The following is a 12,187-nucleotide window of genomic DNA, read 5'->3' as shown; positions in this document are numbered from 1 at the left end:
GGATGATTGATAGCGTTAGTACTATATATGGCAAGGTGGAGAGAGCAGTGTGGGATCAAAGAAAGAGCAGATCTGTCTGTCTGCTACTCACAACATTGGTTGAGGAGTTGCAGGTTAGTAATTGGTTTCATAACTCCTAGTATTGCTCTCTTACTTTCAGGGACCTGAAGCCTGAAAATATACTACTTGATGACTATGGTGAGTAGAGATAGAGCCATTTATTCATTTCTTATGTCACGTTTTTTAGGGACCATCATCTTGGAGACCAACCCTTGACCTTGCAACGACAACACCTAAGCTGTCATGGTCCTGATTTATTGATTCATATATCAGTTGTGTCTGTGATGGCCTGGAACAATAGCTTGCACAGGCTTGTTCTCGGAGTTGTCAGAACTATACCACTGCTATAACCGGCTGACTAATTCAAAATGGTGTCCTCAATTGCGCTGCCAATGAATACATGGTCTTTAGTCTACTTGAGGCCTCTATCACTCTTTATGGAAAACACTCAAGACCGGAGGTGCTTTCTGATGGTTGTCAGTGAAACCTGTGACCACTGAATAGTGCTCTTCAGCAAACAACTGATAAGGTTTCCACAGTACATTACTTTCTGGTGTTTGATTTTGTATATCAAGTGACCAAAGGATGGTCTTTTGATGTATATCATCTCTGGCCATCTCTGGCCAGACTAGATAGCCTGTCACATAATAATGTTGAATGTTCCAGCATGAAGTGGCTTAGGTTTATAGTATGTGTTTGGTTGTGTCATGCTACAGGACATGTTCCTCACATCAGCAATGAAGATAATGTCATGGTAATGTTAACACTTCCAGCTTTGGCTGGTGTACTGTAACGGGTTGTGTTTTGTGCCTGTCAGGCCACATCCGGATATCCGATCTAGGCCTGGCCGTCCATGTACCTGAGGGACAGAACATCAAGGGTCGTGTGGGCACCGTGGGCTATATGGGTAAGCACCATTCAACAAAATATTCAACACCTTTTTGTCCCGATACTGTTACCGTACTTGAACGGAGACACTATAAATGACCAACAACATGCAGAAAAGTTTCCCGAAATATGTGTGTGTCTGTGTGTGTCTGCGTGCGTGTGCGTGTGCGTGCATGTGTCTGCGTGCACGTGTCAGCTCCGGAGGTAGTGAAGAATGAGCGCTATACCTTCAGCCCCGACTGGTGGGCCCTGGGCTGCCTGCTGTATGAGATGATTGAGGGTCAGTCGCCCTTTCAACAGCGCAAGAAGAAGATAAAGCGTGAGGACGTGGAGAGGCTGGTCACAGACGTAGAGGAGGAGTATTCAGACAAGTTTTCCGAGGATGCCAAGTCCCTGTGTAAAATGGTATGAGGCTAGTGCATCAGAATGCTGCGTGGTAACAACACAGCCTCGCGCTGTGCTGTCTGTTAGCGCACGCATTGGCTTTGCATATCAGAATGTGTTTTTATGGTGGTGATGTTGTGAAACCAGGGTCGTGCTTTCTGACATTTGCATTCAGTACCTAAAGACCGGCTCAGAATGCAAAAAGCAGATCGGTGTAATAAGCAGAGCCGGATAACATCAACAGGATCACATATTTGCTTGCTGTCACACGTGTCTTCCCCCAGCTGCTGGTCAAAGAGCCCAGTGAGCGGTTGGGCTGCCAAGGGGAGGGGGCGGCGGAGGTGAAGGCCCACATTATCTTTCGATCCATCAACTTCAAGAGGCTGAAGGCTGGCAGGCTGAAGGCCCCCTTCATCCCTGATGTAAGGAAATGTATCGGGTGTCCTAATATGGCTCTGGTGCAACCTGTTCACTGTAAAAATGCTGTCATCCCCTAATGCTTTCTTCAGATACCGTAGATTCCAAAGGTGACACACGTCCAAGAGAATTCCTGTGTTGAGAAGCAACGTCTAGGCTTTAGTTCTTTCTAGAGTATTGTTCTCCTCTAGGATCAGCTTCCTCCTCTTGATCTGATAGTGTGTTAATGCATGTCTTTATTCGCTAGGACCATATAACAGTTCCATTGAGTAACTAAGAAGGCATTGCCTGAGCACGAGCACTTTATATCATAACGTACAGTACAATGAAGACAAGATGTACATTAGACATGCACTGTTTGCTCCCCCAGCCCCAGGCCATATACTGTAAGGATGTGCTGGACATCGAGCAGTTCTCCACAGTCAAGGGGGTGGAGCTGGAGCCCAAAGATGACTCCTTCTACTGTAAAGTGTCCACAGGGAGCGTGTCCATCCCGTGGCAGATGGAGGTCAGAGGTCACACACACGCGCGCGCGCGCACACACACACACACACACACACACACACACACACACAGCCACCTGCACTGAAGATCTGTAACATATCCCGGAACGTTCTGTGAACGTATGCAATATCCAAGCAGTGTTAAGACGCCGTGTGGAGACATGAGAAACCAGCCCCTTAGATGTGCATCCCAACATTATTTAATAAATAAATGATTTAGATGGAATATGGAATTATTTACTTTTGACCAAACAGGTAAATCGCAAATAATTGGGCCAAATAGCTCAATTGGGCTGCCTGCATAAATACAGCCTTTAAGGTCCATCTGTCTTCAAAAGTAGTGTTTTAAAATAAGTCTATGGAATAGCCCGTGGTTTCAGAGACAGGTTGAGGCTGAGTTAGATTGGACATCATCATTTCAAAACTCTTGCCAAATATGCTTTAAGACAATGTGCCCATATTGGCTGTATTTTTAGATGATTTCACTTCTCCATCCTGTCAAGATGGCCTTTCGTTTCACAATATCGATCAATAGCATGCTGGAAACATTCAGAAATGTGTATTTGGTCTTCTTTAGGTAGCTCTCGTAGGGCTCTGGTCAAATGTAGCACCCTATTTAGGGAAGAGGGCGCCGTTTGAGACGACGTTTCAACTTCCCCTTCTATGCTTTGGTGATCCCTGAATTGTGAACGCTTCAATCTAAGAAGCTGTGTAATCGTGGATTAGAGGTTGTGATTGGTGCTTTTACTTCTGGTACCAGATGATCGAGTCCGAGTGCTTTCAAGAGCTCAATGTGTTTCACACTGACGGGACCGTTCCCCCGGATCTGGACTGGAGAGGCCAGCCCTCACCGCCTCCTAAACAGGGGCTGCTACAGAGGCTTTTTGGGAGACAGGTGAGATCTGCCATCTTTGTGCTGTGTCTACGTGACTCCACTGACTTGATTTAGTTAGGTGTCTAGATGTTTCTGGCTGTAGGTGTCTGTAAGAGTATTGAGTAATGGGATGTGTTTGAAGCGGCCTGCTGTGTTGTTCATGATCACCTGTACTTCTCTATGTAAGATTGCATGCGCTGAGCAGTAATGGGCGTTGCTCTCCAGGGGCTTTCGTCATTGACGTCATGTCTTATCAATACGCCATTGTTTTCCACATGAACATCTCCGTGTACCGCCTGGTAAATGCCTGCTCTCTGCTGCCACCTGTCAGGACTGCTGTGGGAACTGCAGCGACAGTGACGAGGAGCCTACCAGGCTGTGACTGAGCATCCTCCTCCCAGCTGCACCGAGTATCTCATTTGTTTACAGATTTTGCACATTTGTATTTTTAATATAGTTCTATATATATACATATATATACATACATATATATATATATATATATATATATATATATATATATATATATATATATATATATATATATATATATATATATATATATATATATATATATATATATATATATATATATATATATATTGGAATGTATATTTTCGGTATATAGCCAAGACCATGTTATTTAAATGTAATCATGATAAAGACCCGTCCTCGTTTTCATCATTTCAAGGCAACAAAATGTAAGCCTAACATTGCTGTGTTGACATTGTTTCTCCGCCAATAGCGCAAGCCTCTTACGTTTTTCTTACTCCTTTTCTTTGTCATGCAAAAGTATTGACTGAGCTCACATTGCTAACAGTGTTGCTAAATGGGGTGTAAATGAAAAGCATACATCCAAAAATATTTTTATATGTAGGTATAGATATTATTTGTATTTACTTCATGCAATTATAGACAATCAAATTAGGATATTTGTGTGAAGTGTAAGCTTTAAAAGAAATTAAAGGCTGAGGTAAACTCTAGGTATATGTACATTTTAGGGCTTTATCTATTCACATGATAAACCATATCAATATGACTAAACAATGCATAAAAGGTGGAAACAAGTGTAATTGATTATCATATGTGACACTCACCTGTAAAAAAAAAAAGTGTGTCTTCCTTAGAATCCGGGTTTAAGTATAAAGCATGTTTGTTCCAGACCATATACTGATCTACAGAAATTGTCTAAAAATGCCCTGCATTACAATACCATAAGTCCGTGGCCAAAAAGGACCTTTTATAAGATGTGTATAGAGTAGAGTGGGCCGGAGGTTTCCTCCACCATGCCATCCTTTAGATGTCGTAGGACTCTACACATTTTTCACAGACCTCCTGAGTTGAATTTAGCAATGCACTAATAACCAAACTGGCGTGTTTTAATTCTCAAAATATTTTTTATTTTATACTGAAGTCCTTCCCATTCAAGGTGCCTTTGATGGTTTAAGGTACTCATGTAATGACCGTATTTTGTATAAATATCTGGTGGTTCAGGCCAAACTGCGTCTCTCTCTCTCTCTGTCTGTCTCCACTGCCACTGATGTACGTTGTATTTGTCTGCCATACTGATGCGTGTCCCTGTGTTATGGAGCACCCTGGGATCCTCCTTGTAGATGTGGGACTATAAAAGGACTGAGCTCCCTGACATACGATGGGATGATGGGATTTCACTCTGAATTCTCCTTGCCAGAGACTCTGTCACACAGAGGAAGAGGAGGACCTGAGTGATTCGAACCATCTCAGTGGAAACCTCAGCACTCCAGACTACTGTCCCCTAATGTCATTAATCAGATTGTTTTATTGTGTTGTTCTCAGATTAACTTGCCTACATTCCAGTATATACTGTACTGTACAGTGTGAAGTTCTAATTAGAATATTTTTTTTAGCAACATTTTCTTTTCTTTTTTTACCAAGGTAAATTTCCAACAACAACAGTTTCACCACGAGCAGGGCTAATGGTATGATTTGTCTTTATGATGTGCTCCTGAGCCAAGCTTACACACTGTGAGAGGAGGGAGGTCGTGAGTCTGTTTGTCTGTCAGTGTCATAGCTCTGTCAAATTCCTCTTGCAATACCCTGTTTTATGTATATGTGTGTGTGTGTGTGTGTGTGTGTGTGTGTGTTAAGGTGTCTGGATGTCGGAAACCGGGGACATTTTCTACCCTTTTTTCTTTTCTTTTTTTTCACGCAAACATGGATTTCTCCTCCAGTTTTCGCTGCATCGTAAAAACTGGTTGTTTATGGTTACAACAATATATCACTGAAAGAACTAGCCGATGATACATAAAAGGTCAGTAGAACCAGAGTTAGCCTGTTTCGTTCTGAAAGTTCAAACTGGGGGGCGCTGTAGCCGGGGGACAGGCCATCACAGACTGTCCTTGGAAAATGGGGACGTCTGGTCACCTTAGCGTGCACTCTTGTGTGTCCAAATGTTACCGTAACCACTAGACCCTCTAATGTCCTGTTCATAATGAGAGAACATTCTACTGTAGCCTACTCTGAACATCATGAGGTTGTCTAAATCTTTGTTAGTTTCTCAAACCCAAAAGTGGAGAACATGGTAACAGGTTTAGAAATTAATTATGAGATCAGTTTCCTTTTACAATAAGTACATTTTTTACCTCAGTAAAGATTGGAACAGTTATTTTGGTACAGTATCAATTAACACAGCCCTGAAAGGCATGGTAGGCTCAATCTAGACAGTTAAACTGTTCATGTCCTTAATAAGGTGCTTGCCTCCTTACATTGTCATGCCATCATTACATTTCTTTAATATGTTGTTTTTTAATGTGTTCAATGTTTTTACTGGTTTACTGTTTCAGTGAAATGTTTAAAATATTGCCATTGGCTACTCTTTACATTTTGCCAACTATGTTCAGACTGCATTAAGCCTTCACATTTTGAAGGCACTCTTCGTGTTGCACTTCACATAATTGACAGGTTTCTTTTTTCCCCAAATCTGAAATTCTATTGTGTTCTATGTCCATATGTACTTTAAATAACGTTTTAGTGCCAGTCGCCTTTGTCAGAGCCATCGTAACTAAATCCACCTCACGTATGTTGCGTTACGCCGTAATGCATTTGTGCTTTGGCATTTCCTGCTAAACCGCGTGATAACTTCTTGAGCTCAGGAAGGTGACTTCATTCACGTTACCACCCTCTGACTCCATTGTCATTTTAGACCATCACACCCCTGTAAACATGCCAAATGGAAGCATATTCAAGCAGAGAGAATGGTGATGATGATCGAGATCACATGTTGACAGGAATGGCGGATGGAAGTGGAGTCAATAATAATGAATAATGATGAATTTGTATAAATGTGCAATGTATCACTAAGATGTGATGTGTTTGAGCTCTTTGGTTTGCTCTGTCCTCCCTTAAATCAACTGTAACTATCTGCCTCTGACCTGTCTCCATAGGTGCCTGTAAAACTACAGTACATTAGTCACGTCCAGTTAAACTGGAACGTAATGTGTCACACATTTTGGGGATGAAATATTATAGTTTACTTCAATAAAAATGTGGTTTGTTTTAGCTTTGGCTTGCTTGGTGTAATTCTTGCGACCGCCACAGATTTAGGACCGTTTGAAATGTCATACAGGTGGCTTGGGGGATGTAGATGGAAACTATGGGGCTTGAGCCTCGAGCAGGGCTACCGATCAACCGATTTTTCATGACCTCCGCTTTACCTAAATGAGTTTGGTGTCCGATTAATTTGCTAAACCTTTGGAGGGGTAATGTACTTGGAGAAAAGCTGCAGTTGATGGGTGCAGCAGGTCCATCACCTGACATTAGAAGTGTAATGCTGCATAGATGTTAGTATCCACCATCCCTGAACAGCGCTGCATACTGTGGTCTACTAAAGCAGCTCAGTTCCCAACAGTTGCTTCACCATACTGGGCAGATAGAGCCTTTATCTGTCTAAGTCTCTCCTCCTCAAACTGTAATCTGGGTCTCTCCCTTCCTCACACCTCTTCCTTTCTTCCTTCACCAGCCTCCCCTCGGTTGCCAGGCAACCCTCTTTAATGGATTTAAAATAAATAAGGCTGCAAATAGACTGTTTTTTTTATATATATATATATATTGAAGGGAGACACAGAGTTGAAAAGAGTCCCAGACTGTCTTTACGGCCTGAACGTATCGTCAGAATCGACCGGGTTGTTGCTGGCGTTGTGCACTTTGGTCGAGAGAGTTGGAGAGAAAGAGTTGGCGTCTATGCAACCAGTGTTTTAACCTTGTTTTTGTCTCTGCAGTGGGTCACCAAGGAATTGAATGTATTGTTTCTACTGGTCATTAGCTAATTGGCTCTCTTCTGTCCATTTAATTACTGTTGACTACCAGGAAGTACACAGTTGTCAGATAGTGACACAACATGCTTTTCTAAACATAATGTATTGAAATATCTAGAACAGTATGAAAAGAGTGGAGAGCACTCTACCAACATGATTCCATGTTCAGACGCAAAATCAAATAAAACATCAACATTTTAAAAGCTCTCCCCATTTAAAATGTAGACGTTTTATTATGGCAAATGTTTTAAACTTTAGTGGCCCTCATCAGTCATACAAAGACAACAAACAAACATTTTATGGTAATGAAAAACATAGTTAGGTTAGCGATGACCAACACCTTAGTTGTCTTGTTAAGGGGAGTAGTAGACAGTTACTGTGTATTATCAGTCTTCGGCGTATTTAATATATAAACCAGTGGGGCTGGTTAATACATGTCCGGAATACATTAAGAGACCAATGCACCTTTTTCTTTCCTTTCCAAAACAGTTGAAAAGGAAGGTTTTGAGTGAGGAACAGAAGCGTTCAATTTGTAGTGGTCTCTTAATTTTAACCCTTCTGTTCCTCACTCAAAACCTTCTTTTTCAGCTTTTTTGGAAAGGAAAGAAAAAGTTGTGGTGGTCTCTTAATTTTTTCCAGAGGTGTATATTGGTTAATAAAAACAAATTACAAAGAAACGTTCAGTGCTGCTCGAAAGTATGTGAACCTCAATTCTAGATGTTTTTAGTGTTTGGCATGAAATCTTTATTTAATTGGAACTAGTCTTCTTATCTGACAAAACATGTTTATAGTTATCAATTCCGTAAGGTGATTTAGACATCGGATTGTAAAAAGAAAATTCAGTTCAATCATTTCTTTGGTATTTATCAATATCATCTCTGTGGTTGTTTCTGCTGAAGAATTTGCATTGTGAGTGGCCCCGTTCTTTTAAGTGAAGGGACACTGGGCAACTAACCTCTACACGTCAGTTGGAACTACTGTGCTCACGTATTCTAGTCACTCCAACATAAAACAAGCCACAAGGGCAGCGTTTAACGGATGACATCATGAGAATTGCAATGAATGCTATTTTTGATAGTTATGTCTTGGCCCGGACTGGGAAGGGAAAACCCTTTAAATGCACTTGGTGTACTGACATTGAAATGTGTTTTCTAAGGCTTGATCTGAGTCTAAAATATTCCAATGTTTCTTAAAGATACCTAGTACAGTAGTTCTGAGCTTTTAGATGTGTAGGTGGTTACCAACTGGTTGGAATATCTAGGCTGCGGACTTCTACATTTGTGTGATACATTTGTTCTCTCATCGGTCCAAGTGTTAAACCTTTTTTTTGTCAAATCAGTGGAACGTATCCGTTATCCCCAATGGAGTTGACTGATCAGTAGATATTTTTTGAGGTGGGAGTTTGGCAGCTCTGGGAATGGAGGAACTTTGGGCATGTTTCAGTCTGTGCTCTTTCTGAATGATTTGAAGGAGGGATTTATATCCAGAAGGTCCAGTTGTCCTTTGTCTTGTTCCATTGTAAACAACAGATGAAAGCACATGAAAGAAAAAAAAAAAAGAGATGTAAACAACATATTTCAGTTTTTTTTTCTTACAAATATTTACCAATATAAAACCTTTTCTGGAACAGCATTCATTGGACATATGAAACTAAGATCAACATGTATCAGAATGATGGGAAGGAAAAAGTATGGAGAAGGCTTGGAACGGCTCATGATCCGAAGCATACCACATCATCTGTAAAACACGGTGGAGGCAGTGTGATGGCATGGCTTCCAATGGCACTGGGTCACTAGTGTTTATTGAAGATGTGACAGAAGCAGCCAGATTAATTCTGAAGGGAATAGAGATATATTGTCAGCTCAGATTCAGCGAAGTTGGTTGGATGGCGCTTCACTCTACAGATGGACAATGACCCAAAACATACTGCAAAAGCAACCCAGTTGTTTTTTAAGGCAAAGAAGTGGAATATTCTGCAATGGCAGAGTCAATCACATGATCTCAACCCGATCATGCATGCATTTCACTTGCTGAAGACAACTTAAGGCAGAAAGACCCACGAACAAACAACAACTGAATATAGCAGCAGTAAAGGCCTGGCAAACCATCACAAAGGAAGAAACCCAGTGTTTGGTGATGTCCATGTGTTCCAGACTTCAAGCAGTCATTGCCTGCTCAACAACATTTTTATTTATGATTGTGTTAATTTGTCCAATTACATTTGAGACCCTGAAATAAGGGGACTGTGTATGAAAATGGTTGCAATTCCTAAACGTTTCATAAAATATTTTTGTTCAACCCCTTGAATTAAAGATGAAAGTCTGTCAGTGTCCAAATATTTCCGGACCTAACTATACTATACTCGGAGTATTAACAAATGGGACATAGGCCTACATGAAAAAGAGGGTTAAATATGCTAGGATATGTTGATAGTCAGAGTTAGGATTCATTGGGCCAATGTGTAATGATTGACCTAAATTACTATTTATGTTTTGATGCAAGTACTGCCTTAAGGTAAGGGAATTTGTCAATTTAGCCAGCAGTGTTTCAGTTGTGACCTGTATGTTAACTGTTTTAAAAATGTGAATTCTACTTGGACAAAAGTGCTCAAGAAATAAAGAAAAACTGCAATATCTGTAACTCTGTGAGGCACTTTTAACTTCATTTTGTATGCTGATGACACCCTCCGAAACGTGTCTGCTCCCTCCCTTGCACAAGCATTTGCACACTCACAGATTTCCTCAAAATCACTGGTGGATCTCAGCTTATTACTCAATGCAAAAGGAACAAAGTAAACTGCGTTGTCTAGGTCCTAGCATGATCTCAGAAATAAATACCTTGGACAGTTCTGTGTCCGTACACGTCCCTACCTTCAAATACCTTCCAATTAGGTTAAAACAATAAACACAGAGTTGTATGATTAAAATGGGTCTGTTTTATAGAATCAAATCACGTCTGTCTTCTCAGCAAGACAATTAAACAGTGTAAGCCAGTTTTATGTCAGGGATAGATTATGGTAATGCCATTTTCTATGCATGCTTCAGCATCAGTTTTACAACCTCTTGATTCAGTGTCATGCAGCCTTGTGTTTAATTACTGGTGTAAACGTTGGCACACGTCATTGTCTTCTGTACACCGGGGCGCCCTGACTGACACCCTGATCCTTTTTATATTGCCGTAATATAATAAGGGCTTCATGTTCGGCGCACCAGCGTTGCTGACGCATGCCAGGTCTTACACGCTTGGATAGGTGTTTTGCTGATGAGCTTATCACAGCAGTCTGGTGGCCATTGCTCACAATGGTTTGGAGTATAGGTGGAATAAGAGAAGTGTGTATGCTTACTTTGTTTTCCACATTAACAGTTTCAGTTAATTTCCTATTCAGAGTTTGACAGGCAAATGGGGGCGTTTGTGCTCAACATTTTCTATTGGACTGGTTATACAGAGGAGCACGTCCCTGAAAGGGTTGGTAACTTGTGTATTTTAGTGTTTCTGTCTAAGCTTTAGTTACCACCTTTTAATGTTCTTTTCGCTTACAGTTTGGTTTTGTGTATTCATCATAGAGATGTTTTTAACTTTGTTAATGAAGTTGTTAATAAATGTTTTTTATACTGTATGTTATAAATGTTTTTGGCTCATATGTTCCCTTCTGTTTTTCATTGCAAGACTCACTTTGGGAAGTTGCACCCCCATCACTGTTAATATCCTCCCACTAGGTCAACCGTAAGAAAATACACAAAGGCTGTTGCACTTGAAATAGTGACATTCATAACTGTTATAACATTTAAAACACTTGGTGGGTTACTGCATGACTTGTGTCCTAAAGGCATTGTCCATAAACTACAAAATTAGAACTTGAGTCTACTTTCAGCTGAATACTCATGAATAGGGCCATGGGGGAGAGAGACTGAGCAAGACCCAATCTGAAGACAATACTTTCCATTATGCCACGGCCTGGCCTCCCTAAAGCTGCTGTGTCACCGATACAATCGAAATGACAACTCCGCGTGCCATGTGTCACAGTCACACTCGGGTACAACAACCAATCACAATGGACGGAGTGACTTTGATGTCATTATAGTGAGCACATGATTGCTCACATCTATGACTGGAAGACTGGAAGTTTTGCTTTCAGTCACTAGGTCACATTTTCTTGAGTCACACACTCACGAATACTATGACCGAGCCACGTTCTCCTATTCTTTATTATGACAAAGGTGCAGATTGTTTCCTTTTACTAATAGGTTTGCCTGGGGATATACAGTTTTTACGATTAGTGGGGCTTAGGTCAAGAAAATGCGTTTCTAAGACTGGAATGATGTACATGTAGTCAAAGATGTAGGACTGAATGTTTGGCCAGAATGCAGCTACAGTGCAAAATATTCCTATTTCACTCTCTCATGTAAAGCAAGAGAAAATAATTGCTCTAATAATAGTTCAAAGTTTATCACTGTGCTGTTCTCTTGTAAATTCCTCCTTTATGGACCACTGAGTTTTCCCTTTGAAGTACACCACCAGAAATTGGGGACAAATCATGGCTTTAAACACTGCAATTATTTTAAAAATTATATAATTTATATTTTGGGGGTAAATATGAACTGTTAAAAATGCATTAACATCCTTTAAAGAAATATCTTTGAACTGTCTATGAGCTGCTTATATTGTGTTAGTTTCCTCTTATAACGAGGCTTCTATTGGAAAAACTGTCAAGACCTTCCTGTGAACTCTGATTTCCCTCTGTAAAGCGAAGGTCAGAGCCAACAAGAATA

The 12,187-nt window shown here is 40.7% G+C and overlaps 1 protein-coding gene across 1 annotated transcript in view; it reads left to right on the top strand.

Moving 5' to 3' along the window:
- grk6 (G protein-coupled receptor kinase 6) overlaps positions 1-3,606 on the top strand; it is a 30,523-nt gene extending 26,917 nt beyond the window's left edge. The window contains exons 10-16 of the mRNA XM_010870960.4: positions 161-198; positions 878-967; positions 1,145-1,353; positions 1,617-1,754; positions 2,120-2,257; positions 3,013-3,147; positions 3,458-3,606. Of these exons, the coding sequence (XP_010869262.1) occupies positions 161-198; positions 878-967; positions 1,145-1,353; positions 1,617-1,754; positions 2,120-2,257; positions 3,013-3,147; positions 3,458-3,508 (799 nt within the window). The 3' untranslated portion in view covers positions 3,509-3,606. The remainder of the gene's footprint in view (positions 1-160; positions 199-877; positions 968-1,144; positions 1,354-1,616; positions 1,755-2,119; positions 2,258-3,012; positions 3,148-3,457) is intronic.
- The last annotated feature ends 8,581 nt before the right edge of the window (positions 3,607-12,187 follow it).

This window comes from Esox lucius, chromosome 7, assembly GCF_011004845.1.
Source record: "Esox lucius isolate fEsoLuc1 chromosome 7, fEsoLuc1.pri, whole genome shotgun sequence".
Classification (NCBI taxonomy): domain Eukaryota; kingdom Metazoa; phylum Chordata; class Actinopteri; order Esociformes; family Esocidae; genus Esox; species Esox lucius.
Note: the sequence above shows the minus strand (reverse complement) of the source record. Positions and strands in the feature narration are given on the sequence as shown.